This window comes from Hyla sarda, chromosome 2, assembly GCF_029499605.1.
Source record: "Hyla sarda isolate aHylSar1 chromosome 2, aHylSar1.hap1, whole genome shotgun sequence".
Taxonomy (NCBI): domain Eukaryota; kingdom Metazoa; phylum Chordata; class Amphibia; order Anura; family Hylidae; genus Hyla; species Hyla sarda.
In genome coordinates, this window is record NC_079190.1 from 345,583,471 (window position 1) to 345,608,458 (window position 24,988).

At 41.6% G+C, this 24,988-nt stretch overlaps 1 protein-coding gene across 2 annotated transcripts; it reads right to left on the minus strand.

The window, feature by feature from the left end:
• Positions 1-2,078: 2,078 nt before the first annotated feature.
• BLZF1 (basic leucine zipper nuclear factor 1) lies at positions 2,079-24,988 on the minus strand. 2 transcript variants are annotated; one of them, XM_056558199.1, is made up of 7 exons: positions 24,876-24,988; positions 19,881-19,932; positions 15,112-15,539; positions 7,654-7,853; positions 6,073-6,201; positions 4,529-4,748; positions 2,079-4,243 (listed from the first exon to the last, which is right to left on the minus strand). In XM_056558199.1, exons 2-7 carry the CDS (start codon positions 19,885-19,887, stop codon positions 4,061-4,063), a joined length of 1,167 nt encoding a protein of 388 aa, XP_056414174.1. In that variant the 5' UTR covers positions 19,888-19,932; positions 24,876-24,988; the 3' UTR covers positions 2,079-4,060. The 2 variants fall into 2 exon arrangements, with proteins under 2 accessions (XP_056414174.1, XP_056414175.1); XM_056558200.1 differs by lacking the exon at positions 24,876-24,988 and adding an exon at positions 20,861-21,252.

Sequence of the window (24,988 nt, forward strand, 5' to 3'; positions counted from 1 at the left end):
GAACTGGGAAATAGGGGCCAACTCCATTCATATATGCCATTCATTTCCTGTTCCCTGTCCTACGGATGAGGAGGCGGTCTCTCTAAGGGTGCTATTGTTGGCGATAGGGAAAAATTGTTATAGAATATATAGTGGTTAGAAAAGAAGCTTTGATAGAACAGTCCCAGGGATTGTAGGCATTGATAACTTCATTGACAACACATTTTCATCATAGTTTATGTCAGCTGCATGTTTTCACTGCTGAAAATGAAACAATAAACAAAAAGTACACAAACGAAAATGTGACCGAAACGTGGTTGTGGGCAATATTTCAATAAAGTTTTTTTTTTGTCTTAGTAGTAGAAGCCGTTTAATACACGTCCTCCATTAATAACTGTAAAACATTTATTACCCCAGTAGCTACATGCAATGGGAAGAGCCAAGTACCGGCAGGCACAGGGCATCAAACAAAAAATAAATAAAATGCTCTAGGACTAGGTAATAACAGGCTGGTTTTATTAGGCTGACAATGGGCAAAATAAAGAACAGAGTCATGTTAAGCCCTGGCTAAGCAATGGACTATGTATCAGCTTCTACTACAAAGCCACACATTTTATTTTATTTTTTTAATAAAAATTCTTTCTGGCTCAGTCCTGTTTTTTTCCTTTAAAAGATAACAAAATGGTAAAAAAAAAAAATAATAAAAAAAAAAAAACATACTTACCTTTCCTCTCCAGAGAGTGCTTACTGGGCAGAAATATTTTGGTGCACGATGTGTTAAAACTTTACTTCTGCCAGGGAAACATTATGGCAATAAACTCAGATGCTTACTGCCACACGGCAGCAAGCCTAGGCTGTGTACAGTAGTGGGTGGGCAGAGGAGCTTGATTTCTAGAGTCGAGCACAGTGCCCCTGGAATCTACTGACAGTAGGCTAGAGATGCGTAAAGCATCACCAGCTTACTGTTGTACTGTAGTTTTCACTGCGCCCTACTTTTATATCATATGGCGCCATGGGAACTACACAAAGGAATATGAAATATGTCAAAGGCAGATTTCCCTTCTCCTTGCAAAGCAGGTCACCCTAATAGCATAAAACATGTTGCATGACTTGTAATGCAGGCTACATCTGTCTGGTTCCCCCACAAAGCAGGTGAGATGAATAGGGGTTAAGCATGGTAGGAGGGACATCATTGGTGTGGTAAACAAAAAAAATACAGAAGGACAGCAGGAACTGTTAGGAAAGCAAATGAGAGAAAATCAATGAGAAAGAGTTCAGGGATGAAGGAAACATAGATTCCCATTAAACAGGAACACTGGCATTTATTGGCGTTCTAAAATTAGAGGAACTGAGAGGAACAGGAGATTTTGTACACACAGCAATGTACATGTCACTTCCAACACTGCACTGTCAGGAGCTTAGATACAGAGAGCTCAGAATCTTCTGCTTCCTGCATTTGGACTATTAAATGCAACATTGCTGCATAGCTTTAAACTGAAAAGTGGCATCTATAAAATACAGTATGCTTTTTTTCCTATATTTTACTTCTGTTCTAATATTTGATTATTGAACTTATAGGAATTTCCTTTTTGAAATATGTACTACAGCAAAACCTTTTTGAGATTACCTCCAAAAAAGTGGTCTTCCATGAAGGTAGTCTTCTCAAAGAAAATGGAAACTATGCATAAGGTACAATGGACACAATCTGTCACACAATAGATGGTTAGAACAAGGGGGTGGTCTTTCCAAATAGGTTGTCTTTGGAAATTGTTTACTGTATTATCAAGAAATTCTGTGGGATTTCAAGTCCATGCAGTACAGTATTCTCAAATACATGTATACGGTCGCTCCTCAGACCAGAATAAAATGTACAGTGGTTATTGGTGTCAATGGCGATTTCAATCTTCACAAGGTCTTCACTACAGATAGAGGAAAGAGACAGGTAACCAGGACCTGTAAGTAATGCAACATCAAGCTTTTTCTGTAGGGTTCTACTCACACAAGTGTCATGGTTCGGTTATGTTTTTTTTTTTTTTTTTGCACTTTGTGGTTGAATGGAGAACCTTTAATGTTTTTTGTTAGGTCTCATACAACACTCATATAAATGATATTTCAGAAAAAAATAGATGAAAACACAGCATTTTAATAATACCTGTTCCTTTAAATTAATACAAGACATACAGTCTGAAAACACTGAAAATAACAACAAAAATATGTCAAATATCCCTGGGGGAAGAATACTGAAGAAAGCAACTTTAAAAAGATTGCATAATGGAATGACCTAATAGTGTTAAAGGACCTCAATAAAAAGTCACTGCACACCGTGACTCTCAAAACACCTAGTCAGGTGCATAAATATTGGGACATCGACACGATTCTAACATTTTTGGCTCTAAACACCACCACAACAGATTTCAAACAAATGTGCTTTAACTGCAGACTGTCAGCTTTAATTTGAGGGTATTTACATACAAATCAGGTGAACGGTGTAGGAATTACAACAGTTTGCATATGTGCCTCCCACTTGTCAGCTGTTCCTTGGCGAGGTTCGTGTTTTTCTCACATTATCTCAATTACAATGAGCAGATAATAGGTCCAGAGTTCATTTCAAGTGTGCTATTTGCATTTGGAATCTGTTGCTGTCAACTCTCCAGATGAGATCCAAAGAGCTGTCACTATCAGTGAAGCAAGCCATCATTAGGCTGAAAAAAACAAAACAACCCCATCAAAGAAATAGCCAAAACATTAAGTGTGGCCAAAACAACTGTTTGGAACATTCTTAAAAGAGAACGCACGCACTGGTGAGTTCAGAAACACCAAAAGACCCGGAAGACCAAGGAAAACAACTCTGGAGGATGACCGAATAATTCTTTCCCTGGTGAAGGAAACCCCCTTCACAACAGTTGGCCAGATAAAGAACACTCTACAGGAGGTAGGCTTATTCGTGTCAAAGTCAACAATCAAGAGAAGACTTCACCAGAGTGAATACAGAGGGTTCACCACAAGATGTAAACCACTGGTGAGCCTCAAAAACCGGAAGGCCAGATTAGAGTTTTCCAAACGACATCTGAAAAAGCCTTCACAGTTCTGGAACAACATCCTATGGACAGATGAGACCAAGATCAACTTGTACCAGAGTGATGGGAAGAGAAGAGTATGGAGAAGGAAAGGAACATGATCCTAAACATACCACCTCATCAGTGAAGTATGGTGGTGGTAGTGTCATAGCATAATGGGCATGTATGGCTGCCAATGGTAACTGCTTCTCTTGTATTTATTGATAATGTGACTGCTGACAAAAGCAGCAGGATGAATTCTGAAGTGTTTTGGGCAATTTTATCTGCTCATATTCAGCAAATGCTTCAGAACTCATTGGACGGCGCTTCACAGTGCAGATTGACAATGACCCAAAGCATATTGCAAAAGCAACCAGAGTTTTTTTGTGGAATGTTATGCAATGGCCAAGTCAATCACCTGACCTGAATCCGATTGAGTATGCATTTCACTTGCTGAAGACAAAACTGAAGGGAAAATGCCCCAAGAACAAGCAGGAACTTAAGACAGTTGCAGTAGAGGCCTGGCAGAGCATCACCAGGGATGAAACCCAGCAATGCCTGGTGATGTCTATGCGTTCCAGACTTCAGGCTGTAATTGACTACAAAGGATTTGCAACCAAGTATTAAAAAGTGAAAGTTTGATTTATGATTATTATTCTGTCCCATTACTTTTGGTCCCTTAACAAGTGGGAGGCACATATGCAAACTGTTGTAATTCCTACACCTTTCACCTGATTTGGATGTAAATACCCTTAAAATTAAAGCTGACAGTCTGCAGTTAAAGCACATCTTGTTTGTTTAATTTCAAATCCATTGTGGTGGTGTATAGAGCCAAAAATTTTAGAACTGTGTCCATGTCCAAATATTTATGTACCTGACTGTAGCTTCTGCTAGAACGGTATATTCATTATTTCCCTCTGAACAAGTTTTTATTGCACTGTGCCGTGTGCCATCATCTTAGGCCTGAGCATAGAAATTATTGCTATCTGACTAACATTGTCTTCACTAGTAAGGGCTAAGTCCTCTTATAAAGCGATCAGTTCTCCCTGGCAGTGATTGCAGCAATTGAAGGTTATATTCTCATATCTGGTGTATGGATGAAATCGTCCAATACTTTTTTTGGCAGCTAAAAAGGAAGGGGAGGAGTCCGAGAAGGAAATTTCTGAAGACATCTCAGAACATGTAATAGGATCCTGTGTCTTTAGTATCTGAAACATAATAAAAACAATACCACTTAATACAGCTGGTTGGAAAACCCAAAAGTATTGATTTAGATCTGGTGATAACTACATACCAAGTAATTGAATATACAGCGATTTATCTATCACCACCATCAGCAGATTACAGGTACCAATTACAATTCTGTATTCTGTCAATAAGGACTGCAAAATGGAGGATCATGCCAACTCCTTTGCTTTTGTCATTGACACAATTCATGTGTAATAGAAGCTGTAATGTAAACATTTCTTTAAGAGGAAAGAAAGGTCATTTACCATTTCTGCCATTTTTTCTGCAGGAGTACTGCAAAATTCAGTTGTCTGTGAAGCGTGTTTAGGGCTTTCTGATCCAGTGTTTCCAATAAGATGAGACTTTACAGCCACTGCTAAATTCCGGTTTGCTGCCACAAGCTCTGTGGTAGAGTATGGTTGAGCAATAGGGTAATAAGTCTGCTGCCTTCCCCATTGCAAAGAGATGAGAAGCTCTTCTAATACTCTGCAGGAAAAAAAAAGGTGAAATGTCAGACCTAAGTAAAATTTCCTCAACGGCAGATTATAGATAAAAACTAGTGCACAATATACAACAGCAGTGCAGCATATAGTGAGAGGTGAAGTATACACTGTATAGCATACCTCAACTGGCTTTGTAGAAGATGTCCAGTGGTAAGGAACATATCCCCTATCCACAGGATAGGGGATAAGTGTATGAACGTGGGAGGCACGTCAACGGATTCAAACACGCCCCGTCCATTCATTTCTATGGGAGAGGCAAAGACACACAAACGTTGTGTCTCCGCCTCTTCGATAGAGATAAATGTACCAGATTATGGGCTGTGTGTGAAATGGCACACAGAGGAGCTAAGTCGGGGCCCCATATGGGTAATCGCGGGGGGAGTCCCAGCAGTCGAACAACCCATGATCATACACTGGGGATAAGTTTCTTACAGCTATACATCTTTTTTTTTTATGTAGCAGCTCAAGCCAGACATGTACTCTCATCAGAAAATAACAGATTAGAAAAAAATATATATATAGCCTAAACATAAATAATGTGAATATACTGGACAAGTTTCCTGAGACCACAGATTAGGTGGTGCTTACATTAAAGTGGAACTCTGGTAGGAAAATTTTGTTTTCTAAATCAACTGGTGCCAGAAAGTTAAGCAGATTTGTAAATTACTTCTACTAAAAAAAAATCTTAATCCTTCCAGTACTTATTAGCTGCTGAATACTACAGAGGAAATTATTTTCAGAACACAGAGCTCTCTGCTGACATCACGAGCACAGTGCTCTCTGCTGACATCTCTGTCCATAGCAGCATATGTTTGATATGGGGATTTTCTCCTACTCTGGACAATTCCTAAAATGGACAGAGATGTCAGCAGAGAGCACTGTGCTCGTGATGTCAGCAGAGAGCTCTGTGTTCCAAAAATAATTTCCTCTGTAGTATTCAGCAGCTAAAAAGTACTGGAAGGATTAAGATTTTTTAATAGAAGTAATTTACAAATCTGTTTAACTTTCTGGCACCAGTTGATTTAAAAAGTACCCCTTTAAATTCATGACAGAGCTCAACATGTCAATTTACCAGAGACCAACATCTTTAGCTATACAAGCAGCCCTCCCAAAGACTCACATGTTACCAGAATAGACAAGTCAGCTACACAAAATACATAATTCACAATCAGCTACACAAAATACATATTTTTTAAGGAAAAGACGCATCTTCAATTACGTAAACTTTCTCAATACCACAAGTGCTTAGAGAGTGGAAAACAATAATACCAATATACTTTTTATTTCACAGAAAAACAGTGGCTTACTTTTGTGTTTCAGACATTTCCTGCCGACACTGGTCCCTTTCACTTAACAAATCTTGAAGTGCACTTTGGGTCTCTCTATTTTGCCTCTGAAGATTTGCCCTTATGTTAGTCAATTCATCTGCCATAACACTGCAAAACAAGAAAAAACAAATATCGGTGTGCCAAGGCTTTCACATAACTACACAAGTCTTTTGCCAGCTAGTAGTCTTATTGGCAGTATGAAGCCAGAAAGGTTTCTCTCTTCTCTCTGTTCTTTACAAGTGTTAGTCAAAAATGTTTTGTTTCATTCCTCGTAAGAGCAATAACATTTTTCTTCTTCTGTTACAGAGCTGAATTGGGGCTACTTTTCATTTACCATTTTGTAAGTAGGATGGAATGAAAAACAAATGCAATTCTCAATTTGTATGACATTAAAGAGTTACGGTCATTAAAAATAACTTTTGAAATGTCGATCAGACATGTTAAAAGTTGTTAAACGCACTAGGCCTCACTCCTGAGACCCGCTGCGATCATGAGTAATAAGCCAAGGAAGCAGGGTGGCATTGTGCTCCACTCCCCTGCCAGCTTAGAGATATGTAAAATTCTTTGCATAGACTTCTAGTCTCAGGAGTGAGACCCGATGTGATCAATAACTTTTGACATATCCTATTGATATGTCAATTTTTTTTATTTTTATGATGGTAATGCTTTTACTTTGTGGTAAAAATTACATTAAAACCTCTTTGCATGGCTATATTCTAAACCCTATAACTTTATTTTTGCGAGGAGAGGTATAGCTTTATTGGTCCCATTTTGGGGTAGATATGACTTATTAGCCTTTTATCCTTGATTTTGGAAAGGGGGGTGACTGCTTATACAACACTACTGTATTGCATTTGACAGCTCTCGAAGTACAAGAAGTACTGGGATAGCAGGCCTAGGGGCATTCACTATGCCCCTATCTACCCTTTTGATTGTGAGGCGTGAGGGGAATCGGGGTGCCCAGGTGACAGGTCCCTATCTGCTTAGAATCTATTAAACCATTTAGTGGGTTAAACAGCTGAGATCAGAGTGGGAGATTTATTAAAACTTGTCCAGGGGAAAAGTTGCTGAAGTGCTTATAGCCACCAGATCCCTTTCATTTTTGAAAAGGCCTCTGAAAAATGAAAGCTAGAATCTGATTGGTTGCTATGGGCAACTCGGCAACTTTTCCTCTGGACAGGTTTTGATAAATTTTCCCCAGATACTGGCTACCAAAAGGTCTCAAATGTATATGACAGCAGGCACTCACCATGCATGAAGATTAGATCCTGCACCACATTTGCTAACAATATAACATACAGGTATGTCAAATGTCATGAAGTTTTTCACCATGTAAACATAATGGGGGAGATTTATAAAACCTGTCCAGAGCAAAAGTTGCTGAGTTGCCGGTAGCAACCAATCAGATCGCTTCTTTACTTGTACAGAGGCCTTTTCAAAAATGAAAGAAGCGATTTGATTGGTTGCTATGGGCAACTCAGCAACTTTTCCTCTGGACAGGTTTTGATCAATCTCTCCATATGTACACTTATGCATCTGAATTAGTGATTACTGACTTACCGGCTGGCAAGAAACTTGCTTCTCCATACATCACACTGAATTGACATGCGTTCTAGCTGTTCTGAGAGCTGGGCTGTATTCCGCGCCAATGCTTCATTCTCAAGAATAAGTTGATTCTTTTCTCGAGCAATGCGCTCAAAATGATATTGTAAATCATCTCCGACAGAGGCCACCAGCAACTTCTTCAATTCTCTATTAACCTTTAAAGAAGGCAATAGACCATACTCAAATAATGCTCAAGAAGACAAAGCTGAAATACTTTGCATTCATAGTTACATAAAGTACTAAATTCTGAAAGCCTTAAATGTTATGGACACCTTTGCACACTGCTCCCGCTCTTCTCCTCCCTCCTCTGTGTTAGGACAAAGCAGCAGGGAGGATCAGAAGCTTGTACACAGCAGACAATGGAGAGGGGAAAGCATCAAAGTGGTTAGAGAGGGCAAAACACACACAAAACAAGAACACAGGGACAAGATCTACAGTATACAGACAGGAGAGCAACAATGGAAGACTCAGGAGAGGATCACACTCCTTTGGATCAGTGTCTGTTAGCACAACTGAGAGGAAATACATTGTAGGCTGTAGAGGGAACAGAAGATCAGCAGCCTCAATACAGAGACCTTACATCCGCATGTATTACAAGATAGGCCATGGCCACATGTGAAAAGGTATCAAAAAGGTGGATGCATGAGGGTCATTTTTTGTGCCGTGATCTTTAGTTTTTATTGGTACCATTCTTGTTGCAAAGTTTTTTTGCCCGCTGTTTATGAAAAAATATTTTTATTATATATGATGTGATTGGACTTTGGTATTTTTTTTCATGTTTACGCCGTTCACCGTATGGGATCATTAACATGATCTTTTTATAGATCAAACATTTCTACACGGTTGATTTATTTTAATTTTTTTTACTCTTTTTTTTTTTATAGAAAAAGAGGGGAATTTTATTTTTATTGGGGGAGGGGCATATTCACTTTTATTAATTTATTATTTTTTTCCCCCCAAAGTGAACTATGTATTGCAATCATTAGAATGCATAGGACTAATCAGTGTTATCTGTGATCTAATTCTCTGATCTGCTTGATGGCAGACCAAAGAAGACGACCCCATGATGGCAGCAGGAGGCAGGTAAGGAGCTTTCCGGCCGCCATCTTAGCTGATCTGGTCCCCGTGGGTGATCAGATCAGCCATCAGAACCGCCGTATGGCCATAGGTGCCGTGATCAATATTGATCACGACATCTGAGGGGTTAAAGGCGGACATCAGCGTCACAGCCACAGCAGGACTCAGGGCGTACAGGTACGTGCTGGTATACTATGTCCCAGGCGCCCAGGGTGTACCTCTATGCCCTGCATCTTCTAGGGGTTAACTGCTACAGATCTATAGAAAATAAAATCATATATATCTATATATATATAAAAAATCTCCAGAATACCTGATTTTAATACCTACTGACGTCAAAGGGTAGAAAAATTAGCTCCAGAAAATGCAGCAGATACTGTATGAATGAATGTACCCTTAGTAAAGTTTTATATTTGAAGCTATGCTAAGCAATATATAAGGGAACTACAAAAACAAAATGTAAAAAAAGGATGTACTTAAGGAGTAAAAGCAGAATCGCTTAATTAAAGTTAATGGTTTGGGGAAATTCACTGCCACATCTTTCCTCTAAATGTAACAAACAGAAAGATTATGATGGATTCATGACTTTCTTTATGGTGTTGTGTATTCAACAGAAAAGCAGAGCTAAGTCTTGTAAAGAAAATCATATTTTGTAGTTTTAAGTATCCCTGGGTATATGCAATATTGTCTGCTAAGGCTTATTTTACAAGGCTATGAATACATTTATTTGAGCAAAGTAATAAAGTGTTAAATGAAATGGTGCAGACTTGTTAAATGGGCACTGTCAGATACAAAAACCTTTTGATATGTTGTAAAGCATGCAAAACCAATACACATAACCAATACTGAAAAAGCCAGTCAAACAACTTGGACACATACTGGTCCTGCTGTGTCCATGCATCATCACCTACATCATGGACACACTTCCTTGATTGACAGCTGTGAGTGCAGGGTTCACAGCTAGAGGAAAAATCCTCCCACTGTCAGCTTGTGTCCCGCTACTGTCAGTGAGGACAAGCTGGGAGTTGTAGTTTTGGTAATACTAGGGGAGATGTGAGCAGACAGCATACTGAGGGAGGGGGTGGAGACCTGCACAGTGAAGCCACACCCCCTCCCTTTGAGAGGAATTCAGACTAGTGAGCTAAATTAAAAGTGTAATAAAAAAAATAAAAAATAAAAGGTGTTAGACACAAAAATTAGATATTCATGGTAAGGATTAGGTACTGAATGATATATAAAAAAATGTTTTTTGTTGGATCTGATGGGTACACTTTAAATTTCATGTTTTTCAACATGATTTATCTGTCACTGATGTAAATGCTGCATGTCTAGCTCATGTTGTATATTCTTCCTTGTGGAAATTTTTTTTTCAAATAAACTGGCTCCAGAAAGTTAAACAGGTTTGTAAATTACTTCTATTAAAAAATCTTAATCCTTCCAGTACTTATCAGCTGCTGTATGTTCCAGATGGAGTTTTTTTTTTTTTTCAGTCAGACCACAGTGCTCTCTGCTGACACCTCTGTCCATGTCAGGAACTGTTCAGAGCAGGAGCAAATCCCCATAGCAAACCTCTCCTGCCCTGGACAGTTCCTGACATGGATAGAGGTGTCAGCAGAGAGCACTGTGGTCAGACAGAAAAGAACTACTTAACTTCCTCTGGAGCTGATAAGTACTGGAATGGTTAAGGTCTTGTAATAGAAGTAATTTACAAATCTGTTTAACTTTCTGGAACCAGATTTGAAATTTTTTTCCCCCACTGGAGTACCCCCTTAAAACAGACATATTATAATGCCCTACTTCATTCTGTTGCTTAAATGTCATAATTCTAAAGTATTACAACCATTCTGAACAATAATTCTGATGCAGGAAGGAAGAGGTAGGGGATATTTGATTAAAGACTTATCTACATTAAACGTATGACAAATGTGGAAAACGAACCGTGAAAATGATAAATTGTGTAAAGAATAAAAAACTGTCATATAGGAAACTAAGCAGATGATTCATAGTCCCATGAGAGGAGTTAAAGGGGTACTCCGCTGCTCAGCATTTGGAACAAACTGTTCCGAACGCTGGAGTCGGGAGCTTGTGACGTCATAGCCACGCCCATTTCATGATGTCACGTCCCACCCCCTCAATGCAAGTCTATGCATAGACTTGCATTGAGGGGGCGGGGCGTGATGTCATGAGGGGCGGAACTATGACTACAGCTCCAGCGTTTGGAACAGTTTGGTCCAAACGTTGAGCAGCAGAGTACCCCTTTAATCCAGACTCCTTACTGAATGGGACTTTCCTATATTATATGTCCATTAAAAACTGTGCAGAGGAAAATGGCAAATGAACAGATTACTTGGTTGCTATGGGCAACTACATCCCTTTGAACTTGCAAATTTTTATAAACCTTACCCCCAGGTTGCCAAAAAGTGCAGAGTGCCTAAGGTTATGTTTACAGTTTTTGCCCCCTTTTTTTTTTTTTTTTTTAACTATTGAGTTCTATTGACCTCCATAGTAAAACAGCCACACACATTCAGTTCACACTTTATTTTATGGCCATGAAAATTAAAAGTAAAACTACTCATGGTCTATCCACAGGGTATCAATATCTAACTGGTGGGGGTGCTGGGTGTTGGCACCCCGCCAATCAGCTGTTCGACATTGCTGCAGCGCAGGAAATAAATGTACAGGAGCTGGAAGCTTTGGCTCCATATATTGTAGTGGTGGCTCCCAAGTGCATTTGGCCAGAAAACCATTTTTTACCAGCATTTCTTTTTTGAGACCAGAGTTTAGTACGCAAATATAAAATGCTCCGAGTACTTTTTTTTGCGCTCTTTTTCACAATTTTTGGGGGGTTAGTATGCTCTAGGTATGGTGTTTTTTTTCTCTTTAGGAAATTTGTATTCCTAGAGCATATCCCCATAGCAAACCTCTCCTGCTCTGGACAGTTCCTGACAGAGATAGAGGTGTCAGCAGAGAGCACTGTGGTGAGACAGAAAATAACTATTCAACTTTCTCTGTAGCATACAGCAGCTGATAAGTACTGGTAGGATTAAAAGGGTTATCCACCTTAAGGTGATTTTAGTACATACCTGGCGGACAGTAATGGACATGCTTAGGAAGGATCTGCGCTTGTCTTGGGGCTAAATGGCTATGTTGTGAGATTACCATAACACTGTGGCTAGCTTTTTGTGAACTTGTATTTCCTGTTTGACATTTCTTTTTTTGACTACAAATCCCACAATTCCGTCTTCCTCCCTCCCACACATCAGCCACCCCACCCATTGAAACATAAATGAACTGCATCCATCAAAAGACCTGTGGTTTTCAATCAGGGTGCCTACAGCTGTTGCATTAGTTGCAGATTGATCTCTCTCCCACCAAGCGATCGCTCCACCAGGGATGTGAAAATCCTATCGCCCGACGCCCGGGACAAGTAGTTTTGGGTGCCGGGCAGGTGAATTTTTCATAGATTTAGCCCTGTATCGGGCTAGCATGGACAGACCGACTTCCCCCTTATTTTTCTTTAATGCCGGTGTGAGGCGCAGGAGCCGATGCAAGTCTGCACCTCACACCGGCGCTCAGGGAGTATGGAGGGGGCCGCTGCTAAGAGAGCCCACCCCGTGCCCCAGTCTGTCCTCCTTCACACACAGAAATCCTCCCCGTGCAGTCTGTCCTCCTCACACATAGCAGTCCCCCACCCTGCTCTGTGTTTTCCCCGTGCAGTGCAGTGTGTCCTCTCACCCCCCCCCCCCCCCGCTCTGTGTTTTCAATGTGCAAACTTGCAGCCTCCCCGTGGTAGAGGAGGTCCTGGGGAGACAGAGCAGAGACAGAGCAGGGGGAGGGGGATGGAGCTGTGTGCGGGGAGGGAATTGAGCTGTGAACCGAGCTGTGTGCGGGGGATGGAGCTGTGTACCGAGCTGTGTTCGTCTTCGCTTTCCCCCTGCTTCTTGTGTAATGTAGAGCGGGGGGTGTGAAGCTGAGGTGAGGAGGCCGAGCATGCAGGCGGCGGGAAGGGTGGTTGTATATGTATGTAATGTATAATTAGGGGGGGTGTATCAGCAGCGGGTGTACGTGCGATGTGTGCATATGTATGGTGTATATGTATGATGTGAGTGTATGTGTGATGTGTGTAAGATGTCTGTATGGGTATGATGTCTGTGTATATATGATGTGTGTATGATGTCTGTGTGTGATGTGTGTATGATGTCTGTGTATGTGTGTAGTTACATAGTTAGTACGGTCGAAAAAAGACATATGTCCATCAAGTTCAACCAGGGAATTAAGGGGTAGGGGTGTGTATGTAATGTATGATGGGGGGCAGCTGCGGGTGTATGTATGATGTGTGCATATGTATGGTGTATATGTATGGTTTAAGTGTATGTGTGATGTGTGTATATATGATGTGTGTATGTATGATGTGTGTATGATGTCTGTGTATACATGTGTGTATGATGTCTGTGTATATATGATGTGTGTATGTCTGTGTATATATGATGTGTGTATGAATGTGTGTATGTATGATGGGGGCAGCGGCAGGTGTATATGATGTGTGCATATGTATGGTGTATATGTATGGTTTGAGTGTATGTGTGATGTGTGTATGATGTCTGTGTGTGTGTATGTAATGTATGATGGGGGGCAGCGGCGGGTGTATGTATGATGTGTCTGTATGTATGATGTATGTATGTAATGTATAATATAGGGGGCAGTTGCCCGGTGTATGTATGTGTGTATGTATGATGTGTATGCATGTATGTTTTGTACAGGGGTGGACTGACAAGTGCTGCTGCCAGTTGTGCTATCTAATTTTTATTTTTTATTTTTAGTGGTTTCTGGCCACCCGCACTAAATTGCACCACCAGAATCCCGCCCCCTTCATACTCGCCAAACGACCAAGAGCTCCACGGATGCACGCAAACACTCCCGAACCAAAACTACAACTCCCAGCATGTTACACCATAATCTAATCTGTAGAACTATAAAGTGCAACATGCTGGGAGTTGTAGTTTTGGTTTGGGTCAGTTGCAGAGCCATAGGCTGTATCAGGACATGCTGGGTGTTGTAGTTACTAACTGTAATTCCCAGTATTCCTTAACACAGGCTATGGCTCTGCAGCTGACACAAACCAAAACTACAACTCCCAGCATGTTACACAATAACCTTAACTGTCCTACTATACAGTGCAACATGCTGCAACACCCACACAACCATAGGCTGTATCAGGGCATGCTGGGTGTTGTAGTTATCTAGTAACTAAATGCAACTTCCAGCATTTTCTGACACAAAATGCACCACATAAACTGGAGAAGCAGAACCCCCCCCCCCCTGCAACACAGCGTTGTTCAGTGTTTTCCAATCAAAAGACTCCATATATAAGTCCCTATGAAGACTGAAAAATAGTGATTAAAATATTTTAAGAAGTGCGTATATATGTGAATAAGCCCCTTTCCTAATAAAAGTTCTGATAAGAAATGGTTCCGATAAAAACTACAGATCCCCGCACATAAGATTACCCTCATACATCCCTGTATATGGAAAAATTGGAGTTATAGGGGTCAGATTGGGGGGGGGCTAGCTACAGCTCTCCCGCCACTAATAGCCTGACATGCTGCGATCGCCGTGGCCGCTATTAAACCATTAGATCACCGCTGTCTAAGTTGACAGCAGTGTCTACAGGGATCTCATAACCATCCCTGGTGGTCTAGTGGGGGGGGGGGATTGTACTATTTTGGTGGAAATTATTTTATTTACCAGGACAAGTGGATTTTCTTGAGGGACAAGTAGATTGTGTTCCGCTTTAGTCCCTTGGACGAGTAGTTTTTTTTTTAAAATTTCCACACCCCTGGCTCCACCCACAGAAGCAGAGAGGCTCCCTGTCATCAGCTGACTAGTGAGTCCGGTCTCGGCCACATTGCAAGCTGAGAAAAATCTGAGGCAACAGTCATTTTGTATGCTGTTAAAAATAAATATTGGGGTGAAAATCCCAGAAGAATTGTGAGAAAACCGTCACACACAGGTACAGACACTATATTATGGACTACACTAACTTTACAGCCCCTGTAGCATTGTAAAAAAAAAATCCTGGAATACCCCTTTAAGATTTTTTAGATTTACACATCTGTTTAATTTTCTGGCACCAGTTTATTAGAAAACATTTTTTTATCCACCGGAGTATCCTTTTAAGGTCTAAAAGATTGAAAAAGTATAACAAATGTTGGTACTTCTCTTTTCTTGCATGGACTCCTGTAGTTGGCTCAAAAAATGTCAAGTGTAAATGCAGGTCAGTCCTCTTAACCTTTCTCGCTACGACTTCAGATGAATCCCACTAACATATATTCTTACCTCAGTCTGGACTTTAAGCTGGTTAGAAAGCCCTTCCTTGTCTTGCAGTAATCGCCTCTCTGAATTCTTCAATTTTTCTAAAGTGCTCTTCATTTCTGAGAGTTGTTTCCATGGTTCAGTTACACAGTCCACCAGTTCTACCTTATTATGTCCATTCACCTCCTGTGATTTAACCTGCTTAGTCAGAACTGTGTGGGTTATTGCAGATTTAGGAATGATAAGTCGGAATGCTTCTATCTCCACTGCTTTCTCTGTCTGAACTTTGCCCAGCTGAAGGACACCAGGACTAATGGATGGTGTCGGAGAACTTTTTCTTTTTGGACTGTGAGCGGTCTTGGTGTGCAATGTTCTAATTTCAACAGATTTTAAGGTCTCTTTTGTCTCCATCCCATCCCCGGTCCCACGAATTGGTGGAGAAGCCGACATTGCTATAATAAAATCAATAATATAAGAATAAATAGTAAAGACAATTGTAAAAGTATTTCTGTACAGTTACTTTCAAGGTTTACTGTAACAAGATAATGTCAGCTTATGGATTCAAAACATAAGAGATAAAGCCATCAAACTGTTGTATGAGAGACGGTGCGTGGAGAAAACTGTCCCTTACAACTAAATGAAAGGACAGATCCAGGTGTACATATTCCTTCACGTGGCTTTTACTGAATGTTTGTATAGATATTTGAATAGATAATGTAATCCGATTCTGTATTTCATTCTCATCTCGCCACTTCCCAAAATATACTCTGAAATGCATTAGAGGAACATGGTCTATACAGAGCCATATATAACTACTGCAGCCATTAGCAATACTTTTCACATGTTTTTGCAGACCACTAAACTAAAAGGACATCTTCAGCAAAAGACAACTTATCCCCTATCCACAGGATAGGGGATAAGTGTTAGATCGCAGGGGGTCCGACCACTGAGACCCCCCTCCCCCCCCCCCGATCTCCTACACGGGGCCACGGCTCTGCTGCAGCTCTCCCATGCAGGAGGCGTGCCGGCCGCAGCATGAAATCGCGGCCAACACGTCTCCTCCATGTAGTTCTATGGGAGAGGCGGGGATGCAGCGTTAATGCCTCTCTACTTCTCCCATAGAACTGTATGAGGAGGGGTGTACCATTGACAGCTACGCGCATTAGCTGCTGACATAGAGCAGCAATGCGGGGGCCCCGTTTGGGAGATCGCGGGGGTCCCCTGCGATCAGACACTTATCCCTTATCCTGTGGATAGGGGATAAGTTGTCTTTTGCTGCAGATGTCCTTTAAAGGGCGTCTTTCACCAAGACAGAGCCTTTTAAGGCCTCACTAAGGAGCCTCAAGTGTTCAGTCTGCTGCCTTTTGGTGGTTTCCTAAGGCCCTATTTTAATAAAATAAAAATATATAATTTTTTTCACATGTTTGGATCCACCTAGATGGATATAATAAAAAAATAATAAATAAAAAAATGCTTGTAAAAGTTGCTACATCCCACCACTCTCCAAGCTGCAGGTAATCTTTTGCAGTATGTAAACCATACCATAACTGTATACTATACGGCCATAAATGTGGGTCATAAAAAGTGGATTAAGGCTCTAAAGCAGTGCTACATGCTATCACTGCCACAAATTGATCCAACCACTTCAATACAGATGTGTAATACATTATTTACACTACACATTACAAAAGCAGAGTTTCCCTTTGAGGGTGTATTCACATGTACAGTATCCTGCACATATTTGATGCACAGGATTGGAAGCTGTACATTTGATGCTGCAGAGTACAATGTAGCCTAAAAGACTGAACACAGCTTCAAATCTGCAGCTCAAATCCACATGGGAATACAACAAGGGTCTATTCACACATACAGTATCATGCGCATATTTGATGAGCAGGATTTTAAGATGCAGATATTAAGCTGTGTTCACTCATTTAAATTACATTGAACACTGCAGCATTAAATCTGCTGCTTCAAATCCTGTGCAAACGCAGAGGATATTGCACGTGGGAATACACTACGGTAGGGGTTACACGTGCTGTATTTTGCTGCTGCATATTTTCCTATCCATTGAAGTAACTAGGTAGTAAAATCATCTGCACATTTTGCTACCCATTGACTTCAATGGATAAAAAAATATGCAGCAAAATATGCCACGTGTGACCGCACCCTAAGGTCACATGTGCCATGTTTTGCTGCTGCATATTTTCCTACCCATTGAAGTCTATGAGCAACAAAATCAGCTGTGTATTTTGCTACCCACTGACTTTAATGGGTAGGAATATATGAAGCAGCAAACATGCAGCAAAACACAGCACGTGTAACCTTACCCTAAGGGTGTATTGACATGTACAGTATCCTGCACATATTTCATGCACAGGATTTGAAGCTTTGTTCAGTCATTTAGTTTATAATGAAGTCTGCAGCTTCAAATCCTGCGCATCAAATAAGCGCAGGATACTGTACATATGAATACACCCTCACTGTGCAAAATTATGTATTCAGCCTCACATTTCCTTTTTTTTAATTTTTTTTATTTTTTACAGTAAAGGGGCCACAGACACACAAATAAGGCTCCTTTCACTCAGCATTCATCCGTTATTAAACGTCTGTTTTCTGTGTAAAAACGGAAGTATAATAACGGATGAAATAAAGGGTGCTAAAAGCTGAACAAATATTCATCTGTTAAGACCCGTTATAACATCCCTCATGTATGGCCGTATTAACACCTCTGTCTACAGACTCCTACAGCCGGGACTGCTACTACTCCCATCATGGAACAGACTTGTTTCCATGATGGGAGTAGTAATTCCCTGGCTGCGGGAATCTGTCGGTGGCTGGGGAGGCTACATTAGTGTTTGTACTACAACCCTCATCATGGAACACAGTCTGTTCCATGATGGGGGTTGTAGTACAGGGGTTGAGGGATTGATCACACCGGGTCTCACTTCTGAGACCCAATGCAATCAGAAGTTATTGAGCAGGGGAGCGGGCGGCATGGTCCGAAACCCTGCGACATATCAGTGTGTTTTAACTTTCATTTTTGAATCCCCCACGGGAGCCCTGAATGGCCGGTATTGAAGAGCCATTCAGGGCACTCTGCAGGGTTTTTAAAATGAACATTGTGAGAAGCAGCGGGGGCCATATGTATATTAAAAGCACTGTGGGGGGCAAGATATATAGTGCTGCAGGGGGGGGCAGACATATAACCTATATATCTAGCCCCCCATCGCATAATATGGTCCACAAAGCGCATTAATAAAGATAAGACCCTCGCCAGCGCATTTATGTATATATACTCCCGCAGCGCATTAATAAACATATGACCCCGCCAGCGCATTTATGTATATATACTCCCCGCCAGCGAAATTTTATATACATATATACATATATATATATATATATATATATATATATATATACCCCCCCGCAGAGCATTAATAAACATATACACACCCCGCAGCGCATTTGTCATAATATGCCACTGCAGCGCTATGAATGAAAAGTATATCTATCAGCAGCGCATAGGGCCAGCAGATGGCTGCTGGCACTATGCGCTGTAATATATATACTTTTCATTCATAGCGCTGCAGGGGTATATGTATATAGATGCGCTGGGGGGGGGCAGGCATATAGCGTTATCTGCCCCCCACAGTGCTTCTATATACATATGCCGCCGCAGCACTATGTATGAAAAGTGTTTCTATCAGCATCATCGGCCGGCCGGCTGCTGGCACCATGCGCTGCTAATAGATATACTTCTCATTCATAGCGCTGCAGTGGCATATTATGACAAATGTGCTGTGGGGGTCATGTTTTATTTAATGTGCTGCAGGGTTCGAGTATATATAAATGCGCTGGTGGGGTATATATATATATATATATATATATATATATATATATCGCTGACGGGGGTCATATCTTTATTAATGCACTGCGGGGGGCATATTATAAATGCGCTGGGGGGGGCTAGATATATAGGCTATATATATACATCTTGCCCCCAAAGCGCTTTTAATATACATATGGCCCCCGCTGCTACTAACAATGTTCATTTTAAAAACCCTGCGGAGTGCCCTGAATGGCTCCTCAGTACCAGCCATTCTGGGCTCTTGCGGGGTATTTAAAAATGAATGTTTAAACACACGATACATCACAGGGTTGCGGAGCATGCCGCCCGCTCCCCTGCTTAATAAGTTCTGATCGCATCGGGTCTCAGGAGTGAAACCCGCTGCGATCAATCCCTTAGCCCCTGTACTACAACCCCCATCATGGAACAGAGAGTTCCATGATGGAGGTAGTAGTACAAACACTAATTTAGCTTTCCCAGCTGTCTGCAGACTACCACAGCTAGGGAATTACTACTCCCATAATGGAAACAAGTCTGTTCCAGGAAGGGCGTAGTAGTAGTCCCTCAGCACTGCAGGAGTCTGCTGATGTCACCTCTTCTGAGCATGCTCAGAAGTAATAACGGATATTATAAAACAGGTGCAAACGGATGACATAAAGGCTCATCCGTTTGCCATAGACTTCAATGTTAAAAATAATGGCCGTTAATTTACCCATTTCTTGTGACAGAAGAAAAATTTGTTATTTCTTCCGTCACAACTAACGGCTGTTATTCATGACTGGCTATAATGGACTATCAAAAAATCCCATAGACTTGAATGGGATTTTGTAACGGACGTTAAACATCTGTTCCTAAGGCTTTTCTAACGGATCTTTTAACGGAACAACTTTATAGTGTGAATGCAGCCTTACAGACATTTAATAATTAACAGTGTAACACTTACTCTCCATGGTGTCTTCACAGTGTGTTATGAAGTGTGACTGAAGAGCTAGATGCTGGGGGGAAAAAAAACACACAATATTGAGATATCAATAATGTTACCAGTTTTAAGCTGAGGTTTCTCTATAAAGTGACAAGTTTCTGAAAAATAAAACTTATAACAAGGAACTGATATAGTACTCAATTAGAATTAAGGTAAACGTCCAATAGTGAATCCAAGTCAGTGCTTACAGGTCATATGAACCATCTATTCACTTTCTACAGTTAGGGTCTATTCACACAGGCGGAATTTCCACACCAATTCCAGTTCCTTGGGTGGTTTCTGGCTTGTGCGGATTTAGTGTGGAATTGATGCGGAATTTGTGTGGAAATTCCACAAGCGGAAATTCAAAGGTGTGGAATCCCATAGAAGACTGTTGGGCTTTCATTTAGGGCGGAATTCAGCAAGCAGAAATTCTGTCGTGTGAATAGGCCCTTACTGTCTTTTAGCTCAGCTCCAAGGGTTTCTGCCAAGGATAATGACAGCTGCATCTTCCACCAGACACTTAAGGAACTGTATGACATATTGAGCAAAGTAGCGTTAAGCATTACACCGCAGTCAACCAGACCGCCTGCTCTGTCAATTTTAAGCTTCTGACGGCAGCCTAGTCATCATCACTATAGCAGGAAAAGATAAAGCTTTGATCTGTGACTACAACTTTCGTTATCACATCATGTTTTAACCAACCTACCATAATTTAATAATACAGGTGAATAAGAAACTTTTTTTTTTAAGGGAAAGGGGCCTCTCTCCACCTACCAGGCTCCTTTCCTGCTCCTCCCCCTCCACCAGAGGGAGAGAGTACTGACCTTCACCTATTGTGAATGGCCGGATCCCTGCTTACAATAAATCAGTGGTGCTACAAAAAAAAATCTAAGTGTAACCATTAACCTTAAAGGGGTACTCTAGGCAAAAACTTCTTTCTGAAAATAAATCCTCCTTACCAAAGTTATAATTATGTTCTAATAATCTTTTTGTGGTTTCCGCAATGCAGAGGAGATACAGCTGTCATCGTGTAGTTATGCATAAAAAGATTCTGTCATGTCTCCGATGATCGCTGGAAATTACAGACATAAGGCAGCATAACTAACCTGACTTCTCCCCCCTTTTTTTTTAGACTGGCTGCTGTCTAGGAACAGAGTGGCATATGAGGAAGTCATTGCCTAAAAGGGAATTTCCATTACAGCCAAGATAAGGTAATATGTAAGATTTTTTCAGAGCATAGGCACTGAATCCACACCTACATCCTGGCACAATCTGCTGATATTTAGCTGGTAATGTAAATAGTGGGGCATTATATACCTAATTCTGCCTGTTTACTAGTCTACAGCAAAAGCTATAGCGCTAAAATAGTTATTTTAAAGGAATACTGTAATGTTATTTTCTTTATTATCCCATTGTGCCCGGGCTGCATATAATAAAACAAACTTTAACTCACCTTCCGTTGCTCCCCTGTTGCACCGATATAGCTCATCTGTCCTCCGGTCCCAGTGTTCTTCCTGCTTCCATGTGCAGAGAACCTCACATTGCGATCAGCTTATCGCCGGTCGCAGCGATATCCCACCTCGGCTGATGCGGGACATCGCTGTTACTGGTGATAAGCTGATCGCAATGTGACGTTCTGTGCACATGGAAGCAGGAAGAACACTGGGACCGGAGGAAAGATGAGCTATATCGGTGCAACAGGGGAGCGACGGAAGGTGAGTTAAAGTTTGTTTTACTTTATGCAGCCCGGGCACAATGGGATAATAAAAAATTTTAAAATCACTACAGTACTCCTTTAAAGTGTACGTGTCGCTTTAAAAAAAAAAGTTTTTTCCAAACTGTGGGAGAGATTTATCAAAACCTGTCCAGAGGAAAAGTTGCTGAGTTGCCCATAGCAACCAGATTGCTTTTTTCATTTTTGAAAAGGCTTCTGAAAAATGAGAGAAGAGATCTGATTGGTTGCTATGGGCAATTCAGCAACTTTTTCACTGGACAGGTTTTGATAATTCTCTCGGTGTGCCTTCAGCTGTTGCAAAACTACAACTCCCAGCATGCCTGGACAGCCTAAAGCTTTGGATAAAGTGGGCAACCACAAAAGGCGTTAGGCTGACCATGGCTCATGTGTATTACCTGTAATGTACACGTTTTCACGGATGTGATAAAATCAAGAAAGTTTTAGAGTGCATTTACACGTGCATATTTTTGCTGCAAATCTGCTTCAGCCGATTTTCCTGCCCATTGATGGCAATGGGCAGAAAAATCTGCAGTAGCAAGTCTGCAGCAAAAATATGCACGTGTGAAAACACCCTTAAAGGGGTACTCCGGTGCTTAGACATCTTATCCCCTTATCCAAAGGATAGGGGATAAGATGCCTGATCGAGGGAGTCCCGCCGCTGGGGACTCCCGTGATCTTGCATGCGGCACCCTGTTTGTAATCAGTCCCCGGAGCGTGTTCGCTCCGGGGCTGATTACCGGCGACTACAGGGCAGGCAGCGTGTGACGCATGCAAGATCACGGGAGTCCCCAGCGGTGGGACTCCCGCGATCAGGCATCGTATCCCCTATCCTTTGGATAGGGGATAAGATGTCTAAGCACCGGAGTACCCCTTTAAACACATGGGGATGCGCTGGACAAATTTTTCTTTTGGATTTCTACACCCACAGCACTGGTGGAAGTCTGTGCGACTTTTGATCCCCTGTCATTCGAATGAAATAATTTTCTTGCTTTGTATTACTGCACTTCTGGTGTTGGCTTAAAAACTGAATAGGAAACTTTACAGTAACCCTGCTATGTGTGATTGCAGCCTTATAGAGTACCTATCATCAACTGAACTGTTCCCAATCTCCCCCCCCCCACCCAAATATCTGTCCCTGACACTATTCCTGCAGGTTTTTTTTTTTGTTAAGACAGCTTCTAAATACCATATTCTTTGCTGCTCATTCTTTGGCCGAGTGCGAGAGAGGAAGGTGGAGTGGCCCTGCAGGCGCAACATCATCTGAAGCCTGCCTTTGCTCACTTCTGCCCTTCTTTTTCTATGCTGCGATCGGGAGCACCACAGAGACTCTGGACACAGCACGGCCGGGCAGCTGCTGAGTCTCCTCCTCTCTGTTTAGCACTGTACGTGCCACACAGAGAGGAGGAACCGGCCAGCCATGTCAAGAGCTGTACTGCGGACACTGTCTGATTGACAGGCAGTGAGCTGCGCTGTGCTTGTCACAAGTTTCAGCTGCAGTATGAGATTTTATGCCAGGCCAGCATGAGACGGAAATCTATGAGAGACTTGCGGCCGGGACTATAAAATGTTATAAAAATAAAAAAATTTGCTAAATACATGCTATTGTAAAGTTGTTGGAAATACATTTACAAAATATCTAAACTTTTTTTTTTTGGATGACAGGTACTCGTGTATAACTGGACTACAGGCCAAAGATATTGGAGGAGATTTATCAAAACTTGTGCAGACCAGACAGTTGCCCATAGCAACCAGAGTGCTTCATTCATTTTACAAAGGCCTTGTTAAAAATGAAAGAAGCAAACTGATTGGTTGCCATGGGCATCTTTTCTCTACAGGGTTTGATAAATCTCCCTAGTAGAGTGCAGCCGACCAGTTTACTAGATGGTGACAGTCTGTCATTGGCAAGATAAAAATTGTTTGTTGTTAACCTCCACCTCAAAACTTTTGGCCATGAATGTAGAGGTCTCCTTTACACACCCACATTGACCACCACCCTTCTCCACATACTTTCTCACTTGTTACTCCCTTAACTCTATCCACTAGCATCCACAGGGGAAAATGCATCAAAAACTGTAGAGTTGTGCAGTTGCTGATAGCAACCAATCAGATCACTTACTTTGTAAACAGCCTTTGAAAAATTAAAGAAACCAAAGAAGTACTTTTCCTTTACACAAGTTTAGATATACCTCCACCCATATGCTGCGTTTATGATGGTCAATGACAATGTTTCCAAATCAGGATGCCTCCAGCTGTTGCAAAACTACAACTCGCAGCCTGCCTAGGCAGGCTGGGAGTTGTAGTTTTGCAACAGCTGGAGGTATGCTGGTTGGGAAACACTGGTCTATGAGATATGATCACCCGCTGATGTAAGATACAGAGGCTTATGTGTCCTGCAAACACTATGTGCAGAGGAAAACCTGCCCAGTTACCCATAGCAACCAGTTTGCTTTCATTTTTCAGAGGCCTTCATAAAAATGAAAGAAGCAAGCTGATTGGTTGCTATGGGCAACTGGGCAAGTTTTCCTCTGCACAGGTTTTGATAAATCTCCCTCTATATGTGTGTGTGTATGTGTGTGTGTATATATATATATATATATATATATATATTTTCATGAAGCAGACAAAACCTAGTCCTTAGTAGACTGTTATATATAGTGTTGCATCTATAAAGTGTAATATCCTTTAAAGTCTATGGATGCGACACAGTATGTGGTGTTAGGTTATCCAATAGCCCAGTGACCCTAGACCAGTGTTTCCCCAACCAGGGTGCCTCCAGATGTTGCAAAACTACAACTCCCAGCATGCCTGGACAGCCTTTGGCTGTCCAGGCATTCTGGGAGTTGTAGTTTTGCAACACCTGGAGGCACCCTGGTTGGGAAACACTGTCCCAGACCCATAAATAGGACCCTATTCACCCTATAACCTACCAGGCTACAGATCAGTGCCATATGTAGTCCACCATCTCTCCCAGGATCAGATCTATAGGACCCTGCCTGAAAGTTCTAATTACCACCTATATACTGTTACTATTATTACTGAGGTAAAGTGAAGGGGGCGTGTGAAGGGGGCGTGTGTTCTCCTGAGAGTCCAAAACTTACATAGTTCCGCTTACAAGAACAATGACAACCCCAACCCTGCCAGAATTAGTTTATAATAAATATACTTCCCGACACCACTACCTATCACGACATTGTTATATCACGACAGTCCCCGCTGACGCCACAGCAGAGCCGACTTACGTGTCCACAGGAAGACGTCTGCGCTCTTTGTTGATATCACCAGCACGCAGCCAGGGCGTCACGTGCGTCACTTCCGGGACTAGTTCTCTGTATGCGTGCGTGCGTGCGTGCGT